At 40.0% G+C, this 26510-nt stretch overlaps 1 protein-coding gene and 1 pseudogene across 2 annotated transcripts in view; both read left to right on the top strand.

Annotated features, from left to right (window-relative positions):
• Positions 1-26510, top strand: part of PGAP1 (post-GPI attachment to proteins inositol deacylase 1) — a 1100814-nt gene that overhangs the window by 73198 nt on the left and 1001106 nt on the right. For both annotated transcript variants that reach the window (XM_073647815.1, XM_073647814.1), the window contains exon 3: positions 10034-10209. In XM_073647815.1, the coding sequence (XP_073503916.1) occupies positions 10034-10209 (176 nt within the window). The remainder of the gene's footprint in view (positions 1-10033; positions 10210-26510) is intronic.
• On the top strand, positions 21142-26388 carry LOC141162716 (pericentriolar material 1 protein-like; annotated as a pseudogene).

Genomic DNA, 26510 nt, shown 5'->3' with positions numbered 1-26510 from the left:
CATCTAGATAAGTTCCCTAAGGGGTCTAGTTTCCAAAATGGTGTCACTTGTGGGGGGTTTCCACTGTTTAGGAACATCAGGGGCTCTCCAAACGCAACATGGCGTCTGCTAATTATTCAGACAAATTTTACATTCAAAAAGTCTAATGGCGCTCCTTCCCTTCCGAGCCCTGCTGTGCGCCCAAACAGTGGTTTTCCCTCACATATGGGGTATCAGCGCGCTCAAGAGAAATTGCACAAAAAATTTTGGGGTCCATTTTTTCCTGTTACCCCTGTGAAAAAAAAAATTGGGTCTAAAGTAACATTTTTGTGAAAAAAGTTAAATGTTAATTTTTTTCTTCCACATTCCGAAAATTCCTGTGAAGCACCTGAAGTGTTAATAAAGTTCTTGAATGTGGTTTTGAGCACCTTGAGGGGTGCAGTTTTTAGAATGGTGTCACTTTTGGGTATTTTCTGTCATAAAGACCCCTCAAAGTGACTTCAAATATGATATGGTCCCTAAAAAAATGTTTTTGTAAATTTTGTTGGAAAAATGAGAAATCGCTGGTCAACTTTTAACCCTTATAGCTCCCTAACAAAAAAAAATTTTGGTTCCAAAATTGTGCTGATGTAAAGTAGACATGTGGGAAATGTTATTTATTAACTATTTTGTGACATATCTCTCTGATTTAAGGGCTTGAAAATTCAAAGTTTGAAAAGTGCAAAATTTTCAAAATTTTCGCCAAATTTCCGATTTTTTTCACAAATAAACGCAAGTGATATCAAAGAAATTTTACCACTATCATGAAGTACAATATGTCACGAAAAAACAGTCTCAGAATCAGGGGAATCCGTTGAAGCGTTCCAGAATAATTACTTCATAAAGTGACAGTGATCAGAATTGAAAAAATTGGCCCGGTCACGAAGGCAAAAACAGGCTCTGGTGCGAAGTGGTTAAAATAAAACTAAAAAATTAAAAAATAAAAGATGAAAAAAGTAAAAAAATAAACCAAAAAATAAAGAAAAATTAAAAGAAATCAGGAATAATTGAAAAAAAATCATACCCCTCTGGATGGTAGAGTTATGCTCAATACTGCTGGGAATATAAGATGAGACTCAGAATTATATACTTTTACAATTGAGTACATGTATTAGAAAAAACTCAAGACATCATATTCCCTGTTTAGGCCTTTTGGTTCCATACTCTGTAAAAAATTAATCCAATATGCTTCCCTAAGTTTGAGACGTCTGTCCTGGTTGCCCCCTCTTCTATTGGGATGGATGAATCTGATCTAAGACTAAGAACCTCATCTGAGCGATTGAGTGACCTACTGTGTGAGACCGGTAATTATGTTTTTCACAACGGATGTCGGATTTATGTTGTGATATGCGATCCTTTACAGATTTTGTGGTTTCACTCGCATAGATCTTCCCACAATGGCACTTTATTGCATAAACCACAAATTTCGAGTCACAAGTGAAGTCCTGTATAGAAATATCAGCTCCTGTACAAGGATGGGAGATTGGTCACCCTTCAGAATATTAGCACACTGTGCACATTGGCGGCATGCCTCTCCTTTGTGTGCTTAAGAAGGTTTGCGTGATTTTTTTAAGAGCTGATCCCACGTTCGCTGTGACTAATTACACAGATTACTGGGCCTTCTGAAACTAGGTAAAAATGGTAATTTGAATTCCGGTAGCTCTTATGTAACAAGGGCCAATGCTTAAGATTTTTCTGGTGCAACCTGTAGGGAAAGGGGTGAAAAAATATGTACAAATAGTACCCTGCTAGGTGCATCTTTTAAACTGTGTTGAGTGTGATTGGCTATGACAGCGATTAAGTAGGTTCCAAGGGTAACCTCTCTGTATAAACTTAGTCTCCATCTCACCTAGGCGTAGGAAGCAAATCTCTGGGTTGGTGACAATCCTTTTTAGCCTCTTTAATTGTGAGATTTGGCTAGATCTCTTAACTGCCCTAGGGTGACAACTATGGTATAGAAGTAGGTTGTTACGGTTAGTATTCTTGACATAGAGATCTATGGGTAAATTGCCTTTGGTATCTTTATTGACCATAGCTTTCTAAAAAATTAATCTTTTTAGGATCACTGTTTTTGGTGAATTTGAGTTTCGGCCATATGTTGAGATGATTTATAGAAGAGTTCAAGAGTTTCCGCTGTCCTGTTCCATAGACAAAAAATATCGTCTATATATCTGCGACCGCTTTATGTCCCATTTAGAAAAACACTATGTCTATACTAATAATCTATGCATATATATATAGTACAGACCAAAAGTTTGGACACACCTCATTTAAAGATTTTTCTGTATTTTCAGGACTGTTAAAATTGTACATTCACACTGAAGGCATCAAGACTCTGAATTAACATATGTGGAATTATATACTTAACAAAAAAGTGTGAAACAACTGAAAATATGTCTTATATTCTAGGTTCTTCAAAGTAGCCACCTTTTGCTTTGATGACTGCTTTGCACACTCTTGGCATTCTCTTGATGAGCTTCAAGAGGTAGTCACCGGAAATGGTTTTCATTTCACAGGTGTGCCCTGTCAGGTTTAAGAAGTGGGATTTCTTGCCTTATGAATGGGGTTGGGACCATCAGTTGTGTGGTGCAGAAGTCTGGTGGAGACACAGCTGATAGTCCTACTGAATAGACTGTTGGCTGTTTTTTTCTTGCCATAATACAAATTCTAAGTAAAGAAAAACTAGTGGCCATCATTACTTTAAGAAATTAAGGTCAGTCAGTGCGAAAAATTGGGCAAACTTTGAAAGTGTCCCCAAGTGCAGTTGCAAAAACCATCAAGCGCTACAAAGAAACTGGCTCACATGAGGACCGCCCCAGGAAAGGAAGACCGAGAGTCACCTCTGCTTCTGAGGATAAGTTTATCTGAGTCACCAGCCTCAGAAATCACAGGTTAACAGCAGCTCAGATTAGAGACCAGGTCAATGCCACACAGAGTTCTAGCAGCAGACACATCTCTTCAACAACAGTTAAGAGAAGACTTTGTGCAGCAGGCCTTCATGGTAAAATAGCTGCTAGGAAGCCACTGCTAAGGGCAGGCAACAAGCAGAAGAGACTTGTTTGGGCTAAAGAACACAAGGACTGGACATTAGATCAGTGGAAATCTGTGCTTTGGTCTGATGAGTCCAAATTTGAGATCTTTGGTTTCAACCATCGTGTCTTTGTGCGCCGCAGAAAAGATGAACGGATGGACTCTACATGCCTGGTTCCCACCGTGAAGCATGGAGAAGGAGATGTGATGGTGTGGGGGTGCTTTGCTGGTGACACTGTTGGGGATTTATTCAAAATTGAAGGCATACTGAACCAGCATGGCAACCACAGCATCTTGCAGCGGCATGCTATTCCATTCAGTTTGCGTTTTAGTTGGACCATCATTTATTTTTCAAGAGGACAATGACCCCAAACACACCTCCAGGCTGTGTAAGGGCTATTTGACCAAGAAGGAGAGTGATGTGATGCTACGCCAGATGACCTGACCTCCACAGTCACCAGACCTGAACCCAATCGAGATGGTTTGGGGTGAGCTGGACCCGCAGAGTGAAGGCAAAAGGGTCAACAAGTTCTAAGCATCTCTGGGAACGCCTTCAAGATTGTTGGAAGACCATTTCCGGTGACTTCCTCTTGAAACTCATCAAGAGAATGCCAAGAGTGTGCAAAGCAGTCATCAAAGCAAAAGGTGGCTACTTTGAAGAACCTAGAATATAAGACATATTTTCAGTTGTTTCACACTTTTTGGTTAAGTATATAATTCCACATGTGTTAATTCATAGTTTTGATGCCTTCAGTGTGAATGTACAATTTTCATAGTCATGAAAATACAGAAAAATATTTAAATGAGAAGGTGTTTCCAAACTTTTGGTCTGTACTGTGTAGAGATATATATATCAATATATATTATAAAATTATATTATAATAATATATATATATATATATATATATATATATATATATATATATATATATATATATATATATATATATATATATATATATATATATATAGACAAGGTTTTTTTGTGAATGGAACAGTAACAAGGCAAATTCTTCAATTGTCACATTGCCTCTTTGACATAAAGGAGGTGGCATTGTGATATGGCCTGTTGTCCTTTATCAACCTCTCAGAGGAAGTCCTTATTGGCATCCAATTTTCTTACGACATCCCGTTCGTCTCTATTCAGATTATTGTTTTTTTTTGGGGTCCAGTTTCAGCTTTTTGAGGTGTCTGCAGAGAGAATCGAAAAAAATCTGTACCACTGGAAATAATGATAAAGATGGTGTTGCTTGTGATGGCAATCTGCCAGTAAATCTTCTTGAACCTGGATTTTCAGTCTCTTGCAGAAGCTCTATTAAATCACAAAATGTTTATCTCTCATCATCTGGTAGATTATCAATGATAGAAGGCTGGTGACATAAAAGTTTAAAAACAAGTTGTGTGAAAAATAAATATAGATCTTTTAAGAGTGAATTTATCCAGGATATTCATAGGAGAGAGATTTTAGTCACGAGTTAGTACAGACTTTGCAATATCCGATAGTGCATACGTTTATAAATTGATGATTTGTTATGTAACTGTTTTAGAGTATGATGTAGAGGTTTCAGATTTCGTCAGCATTACCTGCTCCATCTGGTGTCCCGCTTGTACGTTGCCGAGCCTTGCCGTGCCCCCACACATAGTAGTTTTTCCCTCACATATGGGGTATCGTTGTACTCCTGAGAAATTGCACAAGAATTTTTGGGTCCATTTTCTCCTGTTACCCTTGTGAAAATAAAAAAATTGGGGCTGAAGTAACATTTTTGTGAAAAAAAAGTAAAATGTTAATTTTTTTCCTTCCACATTGCTTTAATTCCTGTGAAGCATCTGAACGGTTGGTAAACTAATTGAATGTGGTTTTGAGGACTTTCAGGGGTGCAGTTTTTAGAATGTCAGTTTTATGGTATTTTCTGATGTATAGGCCCCCTAAAGTCAATGTGATATGGTCCCTAATTAAAAATGGTTTTGTAAATTTTGTTGGAAAAATGAGAAATCGCTGGTCAACTTTGAACCCTTTTAACTTCCTAACAAAAAAAAATTGTTTAAAAATGATTTGGATTTAACTTATACATGTGGTAAATGTTTATTGACTATTTGTGTCACATAATTCTTTTGGTTTAACCCTGCTATTCTGTTTGCTCCAAAATAACTGAATTTGAAATTTTATATTTTTTAACACATTCATTATGCGGTTCTGAAACTTGTGGTTAATTGACTTTTCCTCATTTGAGGGGTTCTTGCTATGGGTATTTTTTTTTGTTTACTTTTTGCTCCTTTTTTTTTTACACTTGTACTGTTCAGTCAAAAATGACTGATAGCTGGAGATTAGTATAAAAGGCTATTTTTTGAGTAAGATAGAGGAATTATAATCTCATTTGGACTATATATTTCATCTACTACTATTTATCAAGTTATTTAGGTCCTTTGGTCCATGCAAATTTACACATACATACATTTTCAAATTACGATACAGCATGTTATGAGTTATGTGCTAATTTTTTTTGCTGGATCTTATTTACCTTGCTGTTCATATAGAAATAGTTCAATTCAGTTGTCTACATTTCACATTGTAAATTAAAAGATTTTCTCATTTTCAACAATAGTTTCTTACGTTCTCAAAAGCACAAACAGGTCATTCTGATGAGCACAATGCACCATGAGGCTATGTGCCCACGTAGCGTTTTTACGGCCGCGAAAACGCTTGGAAAACCGTCTGCCATGCAAAGCAATGTGAATTCGGATGTGCTGTGCACATGATGCGCTAATCAGCGTGCTGAATTCGCATTGCGTTGCAAAATGCAGCATGACCATTTCTACCGCGATTACGCCGCAAATTCGCGCCCGTTCAGGAACATTGAAATGCAGCAAACCCACAGGTATATGTGGATTTACTGTGTTTCAATTAAACTCAATGGCCGCGAACTTGCGGCGTAATCGCGGTGCGTGTTGATACCCAGGATGAAGAGGAGACTACAACTCCTCTTCACCCTGGCTACCACGTGGTGAAAAAAAGAAATAATAAAAAAAAAAAGTTTAAAAATAAAAAAAAAACCTGTATACTCACCTCTCCGGTCTCCTCCTGGCGTTGATCCTCGCTCCTCGTCACCGCACGTCCTGCCAGTACACCGCGGGATGCCGTCATTTAATTAGCTGATGGTCACACGACCGCTGACATTAGCGGTCAGGTGATGGTCCCGTTACCATCAGCTGACTAAATGACGTCACCGCAGGTCCTGCCAGTACAGTCATGGCCAAAAGTATTGAGAATGAGACAAATAGTAATTTTTCCAAAGTTTACTGCTTCATTTTTTGTAATGGCAATTTGCATATACTCCTGAATGTCAAAGAGTGATCAGCTTAACAGCAATTACTGTACTTGCGAAGTCAATATTTGCCCAGAAAATGAACTTTAACCCCCAAAACACATTTCAACATCATTGCAGTCCTGCCTTAAAAGGAGCAGCTAACATCGTTTTAGTGATTGATCCATTAACACAGGTGTGGGTGTTGATGAGGACAGGGCTGGCGATCAATCAGTCATGATTAAGTAAGAATGACATCACTGGACACTTTAAAAGGAGGCTGGTTCTTGGTATCATTGTTTCTCTTCAGTTAACCATGGTTATCTCTAAAGAAACATGTGCAGCCATCATTGCACTGCACAAAAATGGCCTAACAGGGAAGAGTATCGCAGCTACAAAGATGGCACCTCAGTCAACAATCTATCGCATCATCAAGAACTTCAAGGAGAGAGCTTCCATTGTTGTCAAAAAGGCTCCAGGGCGCCCAAGAAAGACCAGCAAGTGCCAGGACCGTATCTTAAAACTGTTTCAGCTGCGGGATCGGACTACCAGCAGTGCCGAGCTTGCTCAGGAATGGCAGCAGGCTGGTGTGAGTGCTTCTGCACTCACTCTGAGGCGGAGACTCTTTGAGCAAGGGCTGGTTTCAAGGAGGGCAGCAAAGAAGCCACTTCTCTCCAGAAAAAACATCAGGGACCGACTGATATTCTGCAAAAGGTACAGGGAGTGGACTGCTGAGGACTGGGGCTAAGTCATTTTCTCAGATGAATCCCCTTTTCGATTGTTTGGGACATCTGGAAAACAGCTTATTCGGAGAAGAAGAGGTGAGCGCTACCACCAGTCTTGTCTCATGCCAACTGTAAAGCATCCTGAAACCATTCATGTGTGGGGTTGCTTCTCAGCCAAGGGAATCGGCTGACTCACAGTCTTGCCTAAAAACACAGCCATGAATAAAGAATGGTACCAGAATGTCCTCCAAGAGCAACTTCTCCCAACCGTCCAAGAGCAGTTTGGCGCCCAACAATGCCTTTTACAGCATGATGGAGCACCTTGCCATAAAGCAAAGGTGATAACTAAATGGCTCATGGAACAAAACATAGAGATTTTGGGTCCATGACCTGGAAACTCCCCAGATCTTAATCCCATTGACAATTTGTGGTCAATCATCAAGAGACGGGTGGACAAACAAAAACCAACAAGTTCTGGCAAAATGCAAGCATTGATTATGCAAGAATGGACTGCTATCAGTCAGGATTTGGTCCAAAAGTTGATTGAGAGCATGCCAGGGAGAATTACAGAGGTCTTGAAGAAGAAGGGGCAACACTGCAAATATCATCTTGCTGCATTAACTCATTCTAACTGTCAATATAACCTATTGGCACTCATAATATGATTGCAAGTATATTTCTGTATGTGATATAAACATCAGACAAACACTAATAAAAACCAGAGGCCAGCAGATCATGTGAAAATATAATTTTGGTGTCATTCTCAAAACTTTTGGCCGTGACTGTACACTGAGGGACGCCAAGGAGAGAGGATCGCCGCCGCCGGGAGGAGACCGGGGGCCGCCGGAGAGGTGTGTATACAGCTTTGTTTTATTTTTTACTTTTTAATTCTTTTTTTTTTTTTTTATACACTATAGATGCATCATTTAAAGCATCTAAGTTGGTCACACAATATAAATCCATGGATTTATATTGTATGACCAACTTGTTGAGCACTTTTGCAAGTGATGCTCAAAGTCGTTTGGAAAAGCGCTTGAAAAAACGCATGCGAAAACGCTGAAAAAACGCGTCTCCCTGGCAGAAAAAACGCATGTAAATCTGCATGCGTTTTTTCTGCCAGGGAAAGGCAAAAACGCTCTGCATCATGGGCACTTACCCTGATAGTGCAATCAGTAATCAAGATGACAGAAAGCCGGACATGATTTTACATTACAATGCCACAAAAGGGGCAGTTGATACTCTAGATCAACTCATAGGCACTTAAACCTGTAAATGCAAAACAAATCTGTGGCCAATGGTTGTTTTTTACAACATTCTTGATGTGTCGGCATACAATGCATTCGTGGTATGGCGTGCAATACATCCAAAACCAAATTGGAACAAAAATAAAACATATAAAAGAAGAATTTTTATAGAGGAGTTGGGAAAATCACTGGTTGGCACATATCGAACAAAGAAAAGTAACACCCAGAAATGATGGAGCGGTAGCCATTGCCCAAAGGATCCAACAACATGCTAAAGAAAGTGAACCAATGGCTTCCACCGGCACTGCTACGATACCCACAGCCTCTACCAGCAATGCAACCTGCCTAAAACGGAAACGATGCGCCTTCTGTCCAACATCAAGTAATCACAAAACAAATGTGATGTTGCAGTTGTGCAAAGTACTTATGCAAAAGACATGTAAATCATACTTGTGACAAATGCAAACAGTAAATTTAGCACCATGAACCTTTATTTACCATTTTATATAGAAAAAACTGAACTTTTTTTTTCGTTCATTTATTTTTTTTAAATGTACATAGTTTATTAGTTATAGTTTATAGTTATATAAAGAATATTTTTTTATATGTGCAATATGCATGAATATTGCAATATGGCCATGTAATATTTTTTGATACAAAAAAAATATAAATTACTTTTTTGATTTCATTTGTTTATGAACAACCATGTTCACATACAGTATAATAATGCAACAGATATTCAAATAAAACACTTAAATTTGCTAAAAATCAAGACTTTAATAAAATTGACCGGAACATTATAAGCGTATACTAGACCCGAACAGAACAGCAGGGGGACATAAGAATTAAAAGTTTGAAAATTGCTAAATTGAAGTACAATGTCACGAAAAAAATAATCTCTGAATCACTGGGATCCATTGACGCATTCCAGAATTGTAAAATTTGGCCTGGTCATGAAGGTCAAAACTGGCTTGCGGGATGATGGGGTTAATTATTTTGTGTAGTATGACTGCATTTTTATGCCCTTCCAAAAAAAAATATTCAAAAATTGCCAATTTATGTAAAACTTTTATTTGCCGAAAAAAATCAAATCATGTAGACTTAAATGTATTGCTGTCCTGAAGTACAATGTGTCAAGAGAAAACAATCTGAGTCACTGGAGTATGTTGAAGCATTCCAGATTTATTGCTACATAAAGTGACAATGGTCAGAATTGAAAAGTTTGGCTGGGTTAGGAAGGTGATAACAGGCTGTGGTATGAAAGAGTTAAAGAAAAAAATATATAATGACGCTAAAATATATCCCTTTTCCTCCTGAAGAAAAAAAATCCTACAAAAGTATGACTCTTAAATGAATCATAGCAAAATGTCTTTGTTTGCTTTGGCCTCTAAGGCCCAGAATGCATGCAGGAGTGGGCTAAACAACCCAGCTTTTCTCAAAGGTTCTTCCAGTCTTGTGTGTGCAGTGGCAATTAGATAGCCAAGCAACTATTACACCCTACGTGGATCACCTGTACTTGGCTTATTCTACAATGCCATAAAACGGTGACTGTGTGAAACGCCATAAAAGGAATATTGGCAATCATCATGAATGGATGTGCTTTATTTGCAAAGAGAACTTCTTGCCAGTATTGTTGTACAACAGGAAAGAAAATGTTTTTAGTCTCCATTAAGCGTTGTACTTATACAATTTTTCTTACATTTTGTTTCCTCAGTTCGATCTCTCGGATCAATTGCTCTTCGAAAATCAGAGAATATTGATTATAAATATCATTTTGATGTTTTTAGCATCAATTTCAATGAGGAACTTGTTGCACTTTATGGCGGCAGCCTTCTGAAGCAAACCCAATTTGTACATATAAGCATTAAAGCAATCCTGCGCCTTTATAAGGTAAGATAAGATTTCTTTGTATACAGTGGCTTTACACTGTCATGGTAATTGAGAGATTTCTGTTTGTGCAGCTAGACATTTTGTTAAAGTATTTTAGGGAATATAAAATATATCACAAACCTTTCCTTTTAAGGCTATGTTAACTCGTTGCATTTTTGCAGTGTATTTTGATGTGTTTTTTAATGCAAATTTTCATCTGCGTTGTACAGTACAGTCAGAGATTTCAGAAATCTCATGCACACACCTTGTGTTTTTTTTTCCTATTTTATGAAAGAGATGCATTTTTGCCAAATGCAGCAGATCACTTCTTTAAGCTTTTTTTCAGCATTTTTCACCCATTCAAAGCAATGGGTAGTGCAGAAATGCAGGTATCAGGTTTTGCTACGTTTTTGGTGCCAAAACCTGCTGAAGTTGAATGTGTTTAATTTTTTTTATGCTCTAAACTTTATCAGCTTACGCAAGATACAAATGTACATTGTAGATTGTGAGCCCTCGTGGGCAGGGTCCTCGCTCCTCCTGTACCAGTCGCCATCACATTGTGTTCAAGATTATTGTAATTGTTCTTGTATTATACCCCTTTTTCACATGTGAAGCGCCATGGAATAAATGGCGCTATAATAATAATTCATAAAAACGCAGCCAAAACAAAATCTGCTTTTTTGATGTTGCTTCTTTACTGCCAAGCGAGAAGATTTTGCCTGCGTAAAAAAATGCAACATGTGAACATAGTGTCACGCTGTCTCAGCGTACAGGGGGTCAGGGGCCTGAGCTGACCCTAGACGGGGGCCCTGACTAATCCCTAAACCTGGAGGTACTGTTAATGGTACAGAGGTCCAGGCCGCCAGCGTAACCCTAAACTCCTGAATATCCCTGAACCTAAGTAATCTAGTCCTGAGAAGGACCCCGATAACAACAATGGGGTACAGGATAGAAAATGCCCAAAACACAGTACTAGACAAACGAGACAGTACAAGGGGAAAACCAAAAACCACCTTGCATACAAAAACTAACACCACAATTACAGAGGGAACAACAACAGGTTAGGAGATAAATGATAAAGGGAGGAAGGGAACAAACCACACCGCATACTCCTCACTCCAAACTCCACCAAACAACGATCCACTCTGAAGGTCTGCAAGAAATGCTTTCACCGACAACTTCCCTATCAGACCAGCAGGTATTTAAAGGAATCCCAATACTGCAGCATTAACTGCAGCTGGGCGAGGCTGAACCTCGTCAAGCACAGAGAGAGAGAGAATTAACTCCCTCACAACCAAATAACACAAAGCACCAAAAACTCAGCTGCGAGAAGTCAGGCTGTGTAGTCGCGACGATCTTCGTGGCGACACACCCATGACACACAGCCTTACATGGCATGACACTTGAAACTTTTGTACAAAATGTAGGGAAAGTGGGGGGGGGGGGGCATAAATGGACATGGAGCAGTGAACACATGTGGTGCTGAGCTCCTCCACTCCAAGATCTTAAAAAGCTGTCCAACTGGCACACAGAGCATGGGAAAACAAATAACAGCTCATCCAAAGCTTACCATTCCTCCTCTGCCTCCCAAGGATACATTCAGGCTTATCTACTCAGAAGCAGCAGTTCAGAAGCACCTCACACACAGGAGACAGCTGAACTCTCGGTGACCCAGGAGATACAGGCCAGCAAAACTATTCAAATTCCCTCCTCCCCCGAACACCCGAGACTCCATATCTCACTAAGATGGATGGGGATAACCCTGCTCACCATGCCACAGATAGCCACAGGAAACCCCTCCCCTCCCTGTCAGTGCCTTACTGCAAAATCAAACATGTGGAGTTCGGTGAAAAGCCGGCACCCCTCCCTCCTCTGCAGGTTCTGGCTTTAGAGGGCAGCCAGTGTAAGGCTGTGTGCCCACTATGCGTTTTTAAGTGTTTCCGTAGCGGCAATTCCGCTGCAGAAACGCTTAAACGCATGGTAGAAGGCCTGCAATGTTCCCCAATGATAATCCGCGTGTGCTGTGCACATGCTGCGGAAATTTCTGCTGCGGATTGTCTTTGCGGAAAAATGTGCAGCACTGCCAATTACTTTGCGGAAGCACAGCGTTTTCGCATTGGAACGAATTGAATCCGCATCACTGCATCTGTACATGCGGAATCCATTCGTTTCAATGTGCGGATGGTACCCGGGTTTGGAGAAGAGGAGACTCTCCTCCGGACCCGGGTACTATAGTACCTGTAAAAAAAAAAAAAAAAAAGAATAATGAAATAAAAAATATACATTTTACTTACCTTCTGATGGCTCCCGGTGTCATTATCTTATGCGTCCTGGCTTGCCGGCAGCTCGCAGTGGACTCAAGGACCTGCCATGACGTCATTTAGTCATTTGACGAGTCACGCGACTGTTGACGTCGGCTGGTCCTTTAGTGTACCGCGAGCTGCCGGCAAGCCAGGACACATCGGATAAAGACACTGGGGCTATCAGAAGCTAAGTATAATTATTTTTTATTTTTTACCATTCTCTCGGGTCACACTATATAAATTCATGCAAAGTTGTCAAGCACTTTCCAAGTGATGCTAAAATCGCTTGGAAAGCGCTTGACAACCCGCATGCAAAAATGCATGTGAACGCTTCACTTCCGCTTGTCCCTGGCATGCGTTTTTTCTGCCAGGGAGATGCAGAAACGCTCAGGAAAAAATCCGGAGTGTTTCTGCATCGTGGGCACATAGCCTAACTCACAGGACAGAAAGGGGCACATAATAACAGATCCTACATACAGAATGGAATAAAATCTCTACCTCTCAGGACATCAGATAACCCTGACACAGACTTTGATTTAACAAGTCCTGGCAGAGAAATGAATACTTCTCAAGTTCCAAATATTATAACATCAGCAGAGTCTACTGTATTTCTATCTGGTCCCCAGCCTTAGCTAGTTCATATACTGATAACCCTTATGTTCCAATTAATGTTCTAATTACAGTTCTCAGAAATGAATGAGTTATATTTTTCCTTTGGTTTCCAGAGTAGTGTGGAGGGCGTTGGACCACGTGGGGCATTAAGTCTATGGCAACACTTAATCTTGACTCCTTCAACGTAAGGGGGCTGAACGTACCGTACCGGAGAAGAGGGCCCACATTCTTATACTTCTTCATAAGAAAAAGGTCCAGATTGCCTGCCTACTGGAGACCCATTTTAAGGAACACCACACCACCATCTGTAAAAATAAATATTACACCCATTGGTACCTTAGCAACAATACCCTTGCCAAAAGCAAAGGCGTGGCCATTCTTATTCACAAAAACTTAACACATGGGATCATTGACAATGTCGATTTCCTCAATTCTAAATATATGATTTTTATTATAAGAATAGGAGATAGAATTTTCACCATTATTAATACATATGCTCCTAATCAAGGTCAGGCCCAATTTATCATAGATTTGATAGATAAGGTAGTACCGATTGTCAAAGGAACAGTTATATCCTATGCGGTGATGTTAATCTGACATTAGACCCTACCTTAGATAACTCGACAGGAAAAGCATCTTTATCATACGCAACTATTCAAAAAGTAAAACACGCACTTCTCAAACTACAACTCTGTGATATATGGAGGCTCACACACCCATCTGTCTTTCTATTCTCCTCCTCATGACTTATATAGCAGAATCGACTATATTCTGGTGCAACATCATGCTTTGTCATGGCTCCCAGAGACTGACATAGGAACTATGTTATGGTCTGATTACTCTCTTGTGTTTTGTTCTCTTGTCATGCCTTCACTTTCCAAGTCAGGATGGACATGTAAATTTAACGAATCCCTACTTCTGGATACGGTTTGCACTCAGGATGTGGCCGATACCATATCACATTTCGGGCGGGACCATGAATTAGACTCCTCCTCTCCCACAATAAAATGGAAAGCTTTGAAGTGTGTGCTAAGGGGCGTCTTTATAAAACTTGTCTCTCGACTGAAACATGATAGAGCAGAAAAGATCACACTAGCCATTCGTAAGGTGGAGACTCTAGAACTTGCTCATAAACAGGCTCTTGCCCCAGCACCACTAGGAGAATTATTAACAGCTTGACTAGAAGCTAAGAAATTATTAGATCTAGCCCATAGATGTTCACTTCAGGTTTGTCATAGGACATTCTATGAATTTTTTTAACAAATGTGGCCATATGTTAGCTAGAGGACTGATAGCTCAACAATCCCAAAACCATATTCCCAAAATAAAAAATGCAGTAGGCCATATTTTACACACAATAGACGAGATCTCCACACAATTTCATAAATATTATACTAACCTATATAACTTAGATGGCCCTCCGGCCAATATACCCTCACCTGAAAATGCTGCGCCTTTTTCTGAAGATACATTTTCAGCATCCTTGATGGATGAACCCCTATCAGATTCTGAGTTATCCTCAGCGGTCCTATCATTGGCGAGCGGAAAAAGTCCCAAACCCAACGTGTTTACTGTTAAATTTTACAGGACATTCCTTCCCCTTCTCGCCCCCCTTATATTATCATTGTTCAACCATTCTACCAACATTAACCCTTTAACAACCTTGGGATTTTCCGTTTTTCCGTTTTAGTTTTTTGCTCTCCCAGAGCCATAGCGTTCTTATTTTTCGGTCAATATGGCCGTGTGAGGGCAGTTTTTTTTTTTTTTTTGCCACGTTCACTGAATGCTAAAACTGACCTGCCATTATTATTCTCCACCATTTTCCGAGACCCGTAGCGTCTCCATTTTTCAGGAACTGGGGCTGAGTGAGGGCTTAACCCCGAGCTGACATTTTTATCGATAACATTTTGGGGTAGATACGATATTTTAATCGCTCGTTATTGCTTTTTATTGCAATGATGCGGCAACCAAAAAAACGTAATTCTGGCGTTTAGAATTTTTTTCTTGTTACGCCGTTTACCGATGGGATTATTTTTTTATATTGATAGATCAGGTGATTCTGAATGCGAAGATACCAAATATGTATATGTGTTGTTTTTTTTTTTTGAATGGGGCGTAAGGGGGTGATATAAAAAAAAATATATAGAAAACTTTAATATTTTTTAAACACTATTTTTTTTACTTTTTGTATGCTTCAGTAGTCTCCATAGGAGACTAGGAGCAGCACTTTAATGATCAGCTCTGCTGCATACAGGGGACGAGCAGATCCCCTGTATGCAGCAGAAATGCTCACGTGCTATGAGCGCAGTCCACTGGGCGGCGCTCATAGCAATCAGGACATGACAACCACAGGGGTCTGTTCCAAACCCCGGGTTCTCATGCCAACCCATCGGTGACCCGCAATCACATGACTGGGTCACCGATGGGCGGGGCTAACAACGTACTTCCCGGAAGCGCGAGTTAAATGCCGCTGTCAGAGATTGACAGCGGCATTTAACTGGTTAACAGCCGCAGGTGAATCGCGATTCCACCCGCTGCTGTTGTGGGCACATGTCAGCTGAAACGGGAGTGCTAGCCTGTGCTGTACTAATACGGCACAGGCTAGAAAGGGGTTAATCCATTTCCCTCCCAAACTACAGAGGCGCATATCACACTACTCCCTAAATCTGGTAGGGACCCCCTCCATTGCTCAAATTGCAGGCCTATTTCTTTGCTGAATGTAGACTTAAAAATATACCCAAAAATATTGGCAAATGGACTCCAGCCCCTACTCTCTAACCATATTCATTTGGACCAAGTTGGATTCCTGGTTGGTAGAGAGGCCCGCGATAACACACTAAAAACCATTGATATCATTCACTGCGCTCAAACAAGAAACATACTTTAATACTCTCACTCCACACTGAAAAAACGTTTGGCAGAATATCATGGTCAGCCATGTATTAGGCTGTGTGCCCACGATGCGTTTTTTAAGCGTTTCCGCAGCAGCAAAAACGCTGCAGAAACGCTTAAAAAATGCATGGTAGAAGGCCTGCCATGTTCCCCAATGATAATCTGCATGTGCTGTGCACATGCCGTGTACATTTCCGCTGCGGAAAAAAACGCAGCACTACCAATTATTTTGCGGAAGTGCTGCGTTTTCGCCGCCATTGACTTGCATTAGACCGCATGGATTACGCATCACTGCATAAGTAGATGCGCCATCCATGCGTTCTAATGTACGGATGGTACCCAGGTCTAGAGAAGAGGAGACTCTCCTCCGGACCGGGGTACCAATGAAAACTGTAAAAAAAAAAAAAAAAAAAAAAAAAATATATATATACTTACCTTCTGGCGGCCCACGCTGCCCTCCTCCTTGCTTGGCAGCAGTTCGCGATGGACTGAAGGACCTGCGCTGATGTCAGAGTCATGTGACCGGTCACGCGACGCTGACGTCGGCAGGTCCTTCACTCTACCGCTGCCGGCAGCCGGGATGGAGGAAATCAAGACTGCGGGGGCCATCGGAGGATAAGTATACATTTATTTTTTTATTTTTTGACATTCTCTCGGGTCACAGTATATAAATCCATGCCGTTTGCATGGATTTATATAGTGTGACCAAGTTGACAAGCACTTTCCGAGTGATGCTAAAATCGCTTGGAAAGCGCTTGTCAACCCGCATGCGGAAATGCAAGTGAAGAACGCTTGACTTCCGCATGTCCCTGGCAGGAAAAACGCATGTACAATCCGCATACGTTTTTTCTGCCAAGGAGATGCAGAAACGCTCAGGAAAAAATCCTGAGCATTTCTGCGTCGTGGGCACATAGCCTTACTCCCTCAAAAAACTCAATATAGGAGAACGCTTTATAGCTAAAATAATGACTCTCTATTGAAACCCTTCAGCGAGATTAAAGATAAATGGAACCCTATCCCCATCATTCACAATCTCCAATGGAACAAGACAGGGGTTCCCTCTCTCCCCCCTCCTGTATATGGAGCATTTACTATCTTCTATTCGTGATAACCCTGATATTAAAGATATCACTATAGGGCAAACGGAATATAAATGCTCCGCCTTTGCGGATGATGTCCTTCTTTACATTACAAGCCCACATACGTCAATTTCATCTATCATGGCAGAAGTGGATCATTTTGGCACATGGTCCAATTTCAAAATAAACACTTCAAAATCTCAGGCGCTCAACGTTTCCTTGCCAACTATCACTCAGGCTACCATCCAATCAAGTTTTCCCTTTTCTTGGCCATCACAGGGTATAAAATACTTAGATCACTATTTATGTGTATCTTTACTGTTTGACCTCGGTTACAAACTCTTACTTGGTCAAGTCCATAAGGACCTTAATTCATGTTGGACTGTGAAGGATTTCTCATGGTTCGGCAGAGTAAATATATAAAAAATTAATATTTTACCTAGACTGCTTTACCCTTTTCAAACTATCCCAACCAGAATCCCTTTAAATTTTTCTAAACATCTACGTAATGGCTTTTGCCAGTTCATCTGGCCGACTGGTCGTCCACATATTCGTGGTGATATATTAGTCAGGTCTAAACAGATGGAAGCCTTGGTCTTCCAGATTGTACAAAATGCTACATGGCGGCAGTCCATGCCAGAATACTCGATTATTTTCACCTTCAACATGGGAAGCTTTGGGTACATATAGCACAAACTATATGTAGAAGAGTATTAACTATACTCCCCTCTAACCCACATCCCTCAGTCCATAAACCCTCTCAACAATCCTACAGCACATATTGCACAATCCTATCCCTACGTCGCGACAATAAGAAAATCTACCCAATCTCAGACAATCCCACCTTCTTACTGGGACTACCTTCCAATCGATTTCTGGGTAGAAGTAAGTATCACCCTCTTCACTTTGCTCATGTACTATCTAACGCATCTTTAATACCCCTCAACGAGATATTTCAAGACTGCTCTATCCCTCCAAGAGCCGACTATGACTATAGACAATTGCAACATTTCTATTCCCATGTTTGAAAAGATAGATGGCTCAGTAGGGATCTTACAAATTTTGAAAAACTGTGCCGGTCATCGTCTCCACCCTTGCACTCCATCTCATTGCTCTATAGACACCTAATAGCCCATACTATAGCTATCAGACCACCCTATTGCGATGCATGGGAAAGAGAACTGGGTAAATCTTTTGAAGACTCACAATGGGCTAAATGTTTTCAATTTGCGCACAAAATGTCAATTGCAATAAAAGCTCAAGAGACCTCCTTTAAGATCATCTCCAGATGGTACCTGGTTCCCGGATTACTTCATAAGTGGTTTCCCACAGTATCAGATAAATGCTGGAGATGTGGAGTGGAAGAGGGGACGATGACACACCTTTGGTGGAGCTGTCCCATAATAAGAGGTTTCTAGACTCAGGTAATTCAGACTATTAAAAAAAATGTCTTCTCTGTGGCCCACTCTCCTGAAATCTCTTTTGTTATTTATGATCCTAACTAGTTTCACCAGATTCAAAAGGTCTTTAATAAGCTAACTTATACAGGCTGCTAAGGATCTCATTCCTTGTCACTGGAAAAGTACTTCACCTACTCTGGAGTTGTTGTTCTCTGAAATAGCTCTTCTAAATAGGATGGAACATTTGATTGCCCAATCCCCCACTGACTGTGATAGATACTGTGAGACTTGGAGAGAGTGGATTGAATTCCAGGAATCCGATGCCTACCGTCTTGCATCAGACTGATGTGACCCACCCTTTTCTCCGGAGCGTTTCTTCTCTGTCCGGATTGTGGTATGCGTTGGTTCGCGCCTAGCTGCACCATGTATGGCTTCCATTGGATTTTAGTAACTTCCTAACTGTAATACTGATGGCCTAAAATGTTCCCTTCCCTCCTTTTTCTTCCTATAACTTGATGTTTTATTGGACGTTATACTTATATTCTATGATTTATATTGATGCTGATATTGTCCTAGTTATTCTTTTTTTTTTTTTTTTTTTGTAATTGAAAATTATTTAACCTTTCAATAAAAATAGAATTTTGGAAATGTAGGGAAAAATACTGGAGTTTTTTTATTTTTTTTACAAGCACAAAAAAGACACAAACTGTTAAGTATATGTAAAGGAGGTCTTAAAGGATATAGACACATTAGAGGATAATTATTTATTTTTTTTGCTTCAAAGAGAACTTTACTTTAAACTTTCCTGAGTATCTGCTGTACCTTTTTAGGTGGCAGGCACTGGGCTATATTCTCATGGTCTTAATTCAAGGACACACTTGTGCTGGATTAATTAGAGAAGCTTACTATGTGATCTTTCCAGGTGATAATTAATGACTCTGTATTACGGCATTTGTTTCATGGAATTCTGATTATATATTGCATCTAATTGTGTTAGCAAGCCTGCGACATTGTATGATTAACCCCTTCAAATGAAGTGTTTGCTTTAATTCAGCACCACAGTTACCTATTGGGATTTTTCTTTAGTATAAATCATATAGGCCAATTGGCAAATGTGTAATATAATGAAATTCGGAAACCGTATTTTGAATTGAACGTGGCTTGTAACTATAATTAGTGTTGAATTTACATTAGATCGCCTTTATATTACTTTTGGTAGGTCCTGCACTTGCTTTCTTGCACCTTTTTTCTTGTTTTTAATTGGAATTATTTAATAAAAATAGTTAATTAATAGTGAATTAATAAATATGTCACTTCTAGTTGTCACCAGGGGCAAACAGAACACCTGGTGAGGTCTATTACAGTTAATTAAACTTTGTCTTAATAGTACAAGCTAATAAAAGATAAGATGTACTATATTTTGTCAGTGGGTACGTGGTGGCAAAAAAGAGAGAATTGAGCGCGCGCTCGCACATACTTATTAAATAAAGAATGACAAAACAGACCCAACAAGGGGTAAACACAATGTTGGCAGGACTAACACCAAATTAATTGATTGTCAGAAATTGTTATTGTTGATATGATTGTTGGTGCCGATGTGTTAATTTGATGGGACATATGCTGCATGCCTTTTCCAAATTTTTAGTACCTTATCTACTGGCCGGAGTTGGTGTGTTATTATTTGTTGAATAGCTAATATATATGTCAAATAATACTTGGGCCTATAGTATGCTATAAGTAATTGCACAAAACCCAATAGCCTGGTATTAGTATTAAATATATTGCACATCTATATGTATGGCAAATCCTGTGTAAGCATATAGTATGCTGTAAATGATTGCACAAACCCAGAGCCATTTAAATAGTCACTATATTATTTACAATTATATTGCACATCAATGTGTCAAAAATTGCACAGCCCATCACCTAGTGTCAGTCTATAGAGCATGAATCAATCATAGATAGAAAGGAAAATTGATGTAAGCATACCTGGGTGTGATTAATTCCTGCAGAGGGTGGCGCTCACCCTGACACGCGTTTCAGTGCGTATTTTTGTCGGGTTGAGCACCACACTCTGCAGGACTTAATCACACACAGGTATGCTTACATCAATTCTCCTTTCTATCTTTATAGTTTGGCACCATAGAACCAGCGGTGAAAGTTAAGCTGCGTTCACATAGCCTACGCTTCACAAACCGGAGTAAATATTTGGTTACTTTTTCTGCTGGATACTACATTCTTCTCTATGCGTCAAATTTTCTTAACCACTTCCAGACCGCCCACTGTACATAAACGTCGGTGCTGCCTGGGCTCTGTGCAGCGCCGATGTTTATGAACGGTCGGTGGTCCCGCAGCCCTCAGGACCCCCAGGGTCCTGTAAACGCTGCGGGTGCGGTGCAGAGCGACAGTTCTGACAGGGGACATCATCTGGACGTGATTGGATCAGGTCACAATGATGTTAACCCTTTGCTATCTTCTATATGCAGTGATCTATAGTGATCGCGGCATGTAGAAGATAGTGAGAGGAGAGGGGGTCGTCCACTTACCTCTCCGACGGCCCCCTGATGTCTTACAGGACCTGCAGTTGTCATGGCAGCCGGAGGTCACATGACCGCCTCCGGATCTGCCATATATGGTGTCCTGCTAGGCTCAGCCTGCAGCTGAAGTCTAGCAGGAGACACAGACAGTGTGAAACTGTCAGCAAAGCTCTCATGCAATGCAATACATGGCTATTGCATTGCATGAGAACAGTGATTAGAAAAATAAAAATTAATGTCCCATACAGGACTAAGTAAAAATGTAAAAAAAAAAGTCTCAAAAAATGTTTTCAAACTGTTAAAAAGAATCACAAAATAAATAAAGATAAATAAATAAAATATTAAACCAATAAATCCGTATATTTATACAAAAAACAAAAAAAGTACACATATTTGGTATCGCCGCGTCCGAAACAACCCGATCTATAAAGCTGTCACACAAATTAACTCCTTCTGTGCACGCCGTAATAAAAATAAATATAAAACGGAGCAAAAAAGTATGCCTTTTCATCATATCACCAAACAAAAAGTGGAAAAAATGCATTCAAAAAGCAAAATGGAAACAAAAATGGTACCGCTGAAAACGTCATCTTGTTCCGCAAAAAAAAGCTGCCATACAGCTCCATCAGCCGAAAAATAAAAAAGTTACAGTGCTCAGAATAAAGCGATGCAAAAATTTTTTTTCTATAAAATTGTTTTATTGTGTAAAAGCGCCAAAACATAAAAAAAAAATACAGTAAGTGTAGTATCGCTGTAAACGTACTGACCCGAAGAATAATACTGCCTTAACACTTTTACCACATGCAGAACGGCATAAAAAAAAACCTCAAAAAACAATTCCTGAATTGTTGGTTTTTTTTAATTTTACCTCACAAAAAACGGAATAGAAAGCGATCAAAAAATGTCCCGTACCCAAAAATGGTACCAATAAAAATGTCAACTCGCCCAGCAAAAAACAAGCCGTAACATGACTCTGTCGGCCGAAATATGGAAAAATTATAGCTCTCAAAATATGGCGATGCAAAAACTAGATTTTGCAAAAAAAAGTGTCTTTTAGTGTGTGACAGCTGTCAGTCATAAAAACCCGATATAAATCTGGTATCTCTGTAATCGCACCGACCCAAAGAATAAAGTAATCTCATCACTTATACCGCACGATGAACGGCGTAAAAAATAAATAAAACCAATTCTTCACCTGCTACTGATTTGTTTATTATGTCTCCCAAAGATCGCAGTAAGGCTCTGCTCACATTTATCCTGCGCGCTGCGCTGAGCAACTTACACCAGAGTTTCCGTGTAAATCTCTGAAATATGTGATTCAGACGGAACCCATGACGGAAGATTCCCTGTAATGAGGCAGATATAGGCCACTGTGGATGCCATCTGGCCTGTGATCCCACGGTGTCATTTGTTTTAGGCGTGCATAAAAGTGCGGTTGGCCACAGTTTTGTGCACTTCTGAAAAAAAGGACACCGCTAAACAGAGGCCAGACGGAGTCCAGAGTAACTCTGCTGCCTCATTACAGTGAATGGATCCCGCAGGGGTTTCATCTGAATTACATCACTTGGAAATTTAGATGGAAACCCCGATGTAAGTGCTCAGCCTAGAGCGCCGGATAAATGTTACGTAAAATGTTCCCAATAAAAGCTTCAACTCAGTCCTCAAAAAAAAGCTAGTCCCCACTCAGGTCCGTTATGTGTTAAAAATATAAGGGACTTCCAAGTTACTGGTAGCAGAAAGGCTCTGGAAAAGCGAAATGGCCCTTGCCCCCCAAAAGAAATTCAGAAAATGTTGTGCTCCCAAATCCAAATGCCTATTCTACAATAATTTGTTCTCCAATTGTCAAATAGCACTCCGTCCCTCCCAGATCTCGCCGTATGGCTAAGCGGTACGATACAGCCACATATATGGGGTATTGCCACTTTTAGAAGAAATTGTGTGACACATTTCGGCACCATTTTTACCCATTGCCCTGTGTGAAACTGTAAAATATGAGGATAAAACATTTTTTGTGGTAAAAATATAATTGTTTTCTTCACTGCCCAATGGTATAAATTAAAAAATACTCACTACTTCCCTAGATGAATTCCTTGAGAGGTGTAGTTTACAAAATGGGGTCACTTGTAAGGGTTTCTGCTGTTTCGGCATGTCAGCGACTCTTCAAATGTGACATGGTGTCTGAACCTATCCCAGCCAACATAGCGCTCCTTTCTCTTCCGAACCCTGTCGTTCACCAAAGCAGTGGTTTTTCGCCCACATATGGGGTATCGGTGTACTCAGGAGAAATTGCACAACAAATTTCATGGTGCAATTTCTCCTGTTATCCTTATGATAATGCAAAATTAGGGAATGAAAAACATTTTTTGTGGGAAAAATGTGAAAATTTTATTTTTACGGCTCAATATTATAAACTTCTGTGAAGCACCTGGGGGTGCATGGTGCTCACCACACATCTAGATAAGTTCCCTAAGGGGTCTAGTTTCCAAAATGGTGTCACTTGTGTGGGGTTTCCACTGTTTAGGCACATCAGGAGCTCTCCAAACGCAACATGGCGTCCGCTAATTATTCAAACAAATTTTACATTCAAAAAGTCTAATGGGGCTCCTTCCCTTCCGAACCCTGCAGTGCGCCCAAACAGTGGTTTTCCCTCACATATGGGGTATCAGCGTGCTCATGAGAAATTGCACTACAAATTGTGTAGTCCACTTTTTCCTGTTACCCTTGTGAAAATAAAAAAAGTGGGTCTAAAGTAAAATTTTTATGAAAAAAAGTTAAATGTTCATTGTTTTCTTCCACATTCCAAAAATTCCCGTGAAACACCTGAAGGGTTAATAAACTTCTTGAATGTGGTTTTGAGCACCTTTAGGGGTGCAGTTTTTAGAATGGTGTCACTTTTGGGTATTTTCTGTCATAAAGGCCCCTCAAAGTCACTTCAAATAAGATGTGGTCCCTAAAAAAATGTTTTTGTAAATTTTGTTGGAAAAATGAGAAATTGCTGGTCAACTTTTAACCCTTATAGCTTCCTAACAAAAAAAATGTTGGTACCAAAATTGTGCTGATGTGAAGTAGACATGTGGGAAATGTTATTTATTAACTATTTTGTGTGACATATCTCTCTGATTTAAGGGCATGAAAATTCAAAGTTTGAAAATTGCAAAATTTTCGCCAAATTTCCGATTTTTTTCGCAAATAAACGCAAGTGATATAGAAGAAATTTTACCACTATCATGAAGTACAATATGTCACGAAAAAACAATCTCAGAATCAGGGGAATCCGTTGAAGTGTTCCAGAGTAATTACTTCATAAAGTGACAGTGGTCAGAATTGAAAAAATTGGCCCAGTCATGAAGGCAAAAACAGGCTCTGGCGTGAAGTGGTTAAAGCAACGTGTACAGTGATGAAGGTCTTGCTAGACCGATTTGTCTGTCTCATTGTACTAATTTATTGCCATTAAAGTGTTAAAGATTTTCAAATTACCTTGAGTGACAAGTTTCTCTACACATACAGGTGCATCTCACTAAATTAGAATATCATCAAAAAGTTAATTTATTTCAATTCTTCAATACAAAAAGTGAAACTCGTATATTATATAGTCATTACAAACAGAGTGATCTATTTCAAGTGTTTATTTCTGTTTAATGTTGATGATCATGATTTACAGCCAATGAAAACACAAAAGTTATTATTTCCATAAATTAGAATACTTTATAACAGCTTAAAAAATGTTTTTAAAATCCGAAATGATGGCCTACTGAAATGTATGTTCAGTAAATGCACTCAATACTTTGTCGGGGCTCCTTTTGCATCAATTACTGCATCAATGCGGCGTGGCATGGAGGCGATCAGCCTGTGGCACTGCTGAGGTGTTATGGAAGCCCAGGTTGCTTTGATAGCAGCCTTCAGCTCGTCTGCATTGTTGGGTCTGGTGTCTAAATCTTCCTCTTGACAAGACCCCATAGATTCTCTATGGGGTTAAGGTCAGGTGAGTTTGCTGGTCAATCAAGCACAGTGATACTGATGTTTTTAAACCAGGTATTGGTACTATTGGCAGTTTGGACCGGTGCCAAGTCCTGCTGGAGAATGAAATTTCCATCTCCAAAAAGCTTGTCTGCAGAGGAAAGCATGAAGTGCTCTAAAATTTCCTGGTAGACGACTGCGCTGACTTTGGTCTTGATAAAACACAGTGGTCCTACACCAGCAGATGACATGGCTCCCCAAACCATCACTGATTGTGGAAACTTCACACTAGACCTCAAGCAGCTTGGATTGTGGCCTCTCCACTCTTCCTCCAGACTCTGGGACCTTGATTTCTGAATGAAAATTGGGATTCTGGGACCTCTCTCTCCCTCTCTCTCTCCCTCTCTCTCTCCCTCTCTCTCTCTCTCTTTCTCCCTCTCTCTGTCCCCCTCTCTCTTTCCCCCTCTCTCTGTCCCCCTCTCTCTGTCCCCCTCTCTCTGTCCCCCTCTCTCTGTCCCCCTCTCTCTGTCCCCCTCTCTCTGTCCCTCTCTCTCTCTATGACAAAATAGAATGCACTACTGACAGGGATGTTAGAGCAACAAGAGCAGCTGAGTGCTTTAAAAGGAAAGCTGGGGGCTCTTTTCACTTTACAGTACAAGGCTGCTCAAGCCATTGCCGTGATGGATGAAACTTTTGTCTCAGAATCGACAGCAAGTGTGTCTAGTGAGTTTAATATCTGAGCTAAATTAAGAACTAAAAGATCTGATTTGTTGTTTTTACAACCAGCTGCATGATGCTCAGAGTCCCGTCCCCCCAACTCCCCCTCCCGGATCCAAATAACTGGAGACAAGCAGAAAGATGATCACTTACTAGAGCAATTTCCCAAAGTTTAAACTTGTTAATATTGGAGCCTGCTTCTGAAAAAAATGGGACAATTTTACAGTAGGAATGTTGGAAAAGAAACAAAAAATGGACTCTGTTTTGGGAGTACTCTATATATTATATGATCACCATCTGAATATCACTACATTTGTAGGTTCTTCTGTCTCCCCCCAAACGGTTTTGGAACTAAGAAGCATCTGTTCTATTTATGCTATTTGTGGTACAGATAAAGAAAAAAAAAATCAAACAGTCCTTCCAAAGCTACCGCCGCAACATGTTCATTTTCTTCCATGAATGGAAGTGAAGACCAGGAAAACCAGAAGCCTACAAAAGAGCTTGAAATTGAAAGAAGTCCATAAGCTATTAAATGAGCTGTGGGCTTTGTCTGTTTTTGAGCTGCCATCTAATATGATTACAGATGTTGTATATGAGACCAATAAATGAGGAAGATGAAACTGAGGATTCATAGACTGAATCTGATCAGGAGGTTGATCAGCCAGTAACCAAGATCCGAAACCCACAAAGTCTGAGTAGCTGAGGACAAGTAAACGGCAGCACTAATTCAGTGTGGTTTAAATAACAGAGATTAATGGCCATGTAATATTGATTGAAACTTTATTTCACAATCAATGTATCTTCTGCATTAGAATGCCTTTATAA

This window comes from Phyllobates terribilis, unplaced genomic scaffold, assembly GCF_046119375.1.
Source record: "Phyllobates terribilis strain yellow unplaced genomic scaffold, ASM4611937v1 Scaffold_9__5_contigs__length_417890890, whole genome shotgun sequence".
Lineage (NCBI taxonomy): Eukaryota > Metazoa > Chordata > Amphibia > Anura > Dendrobatidae > Phyllobates > Phyllobates terribilis.
This window is presented reverse-complemented; position numbering and strand designations above follow the sequence as displayed.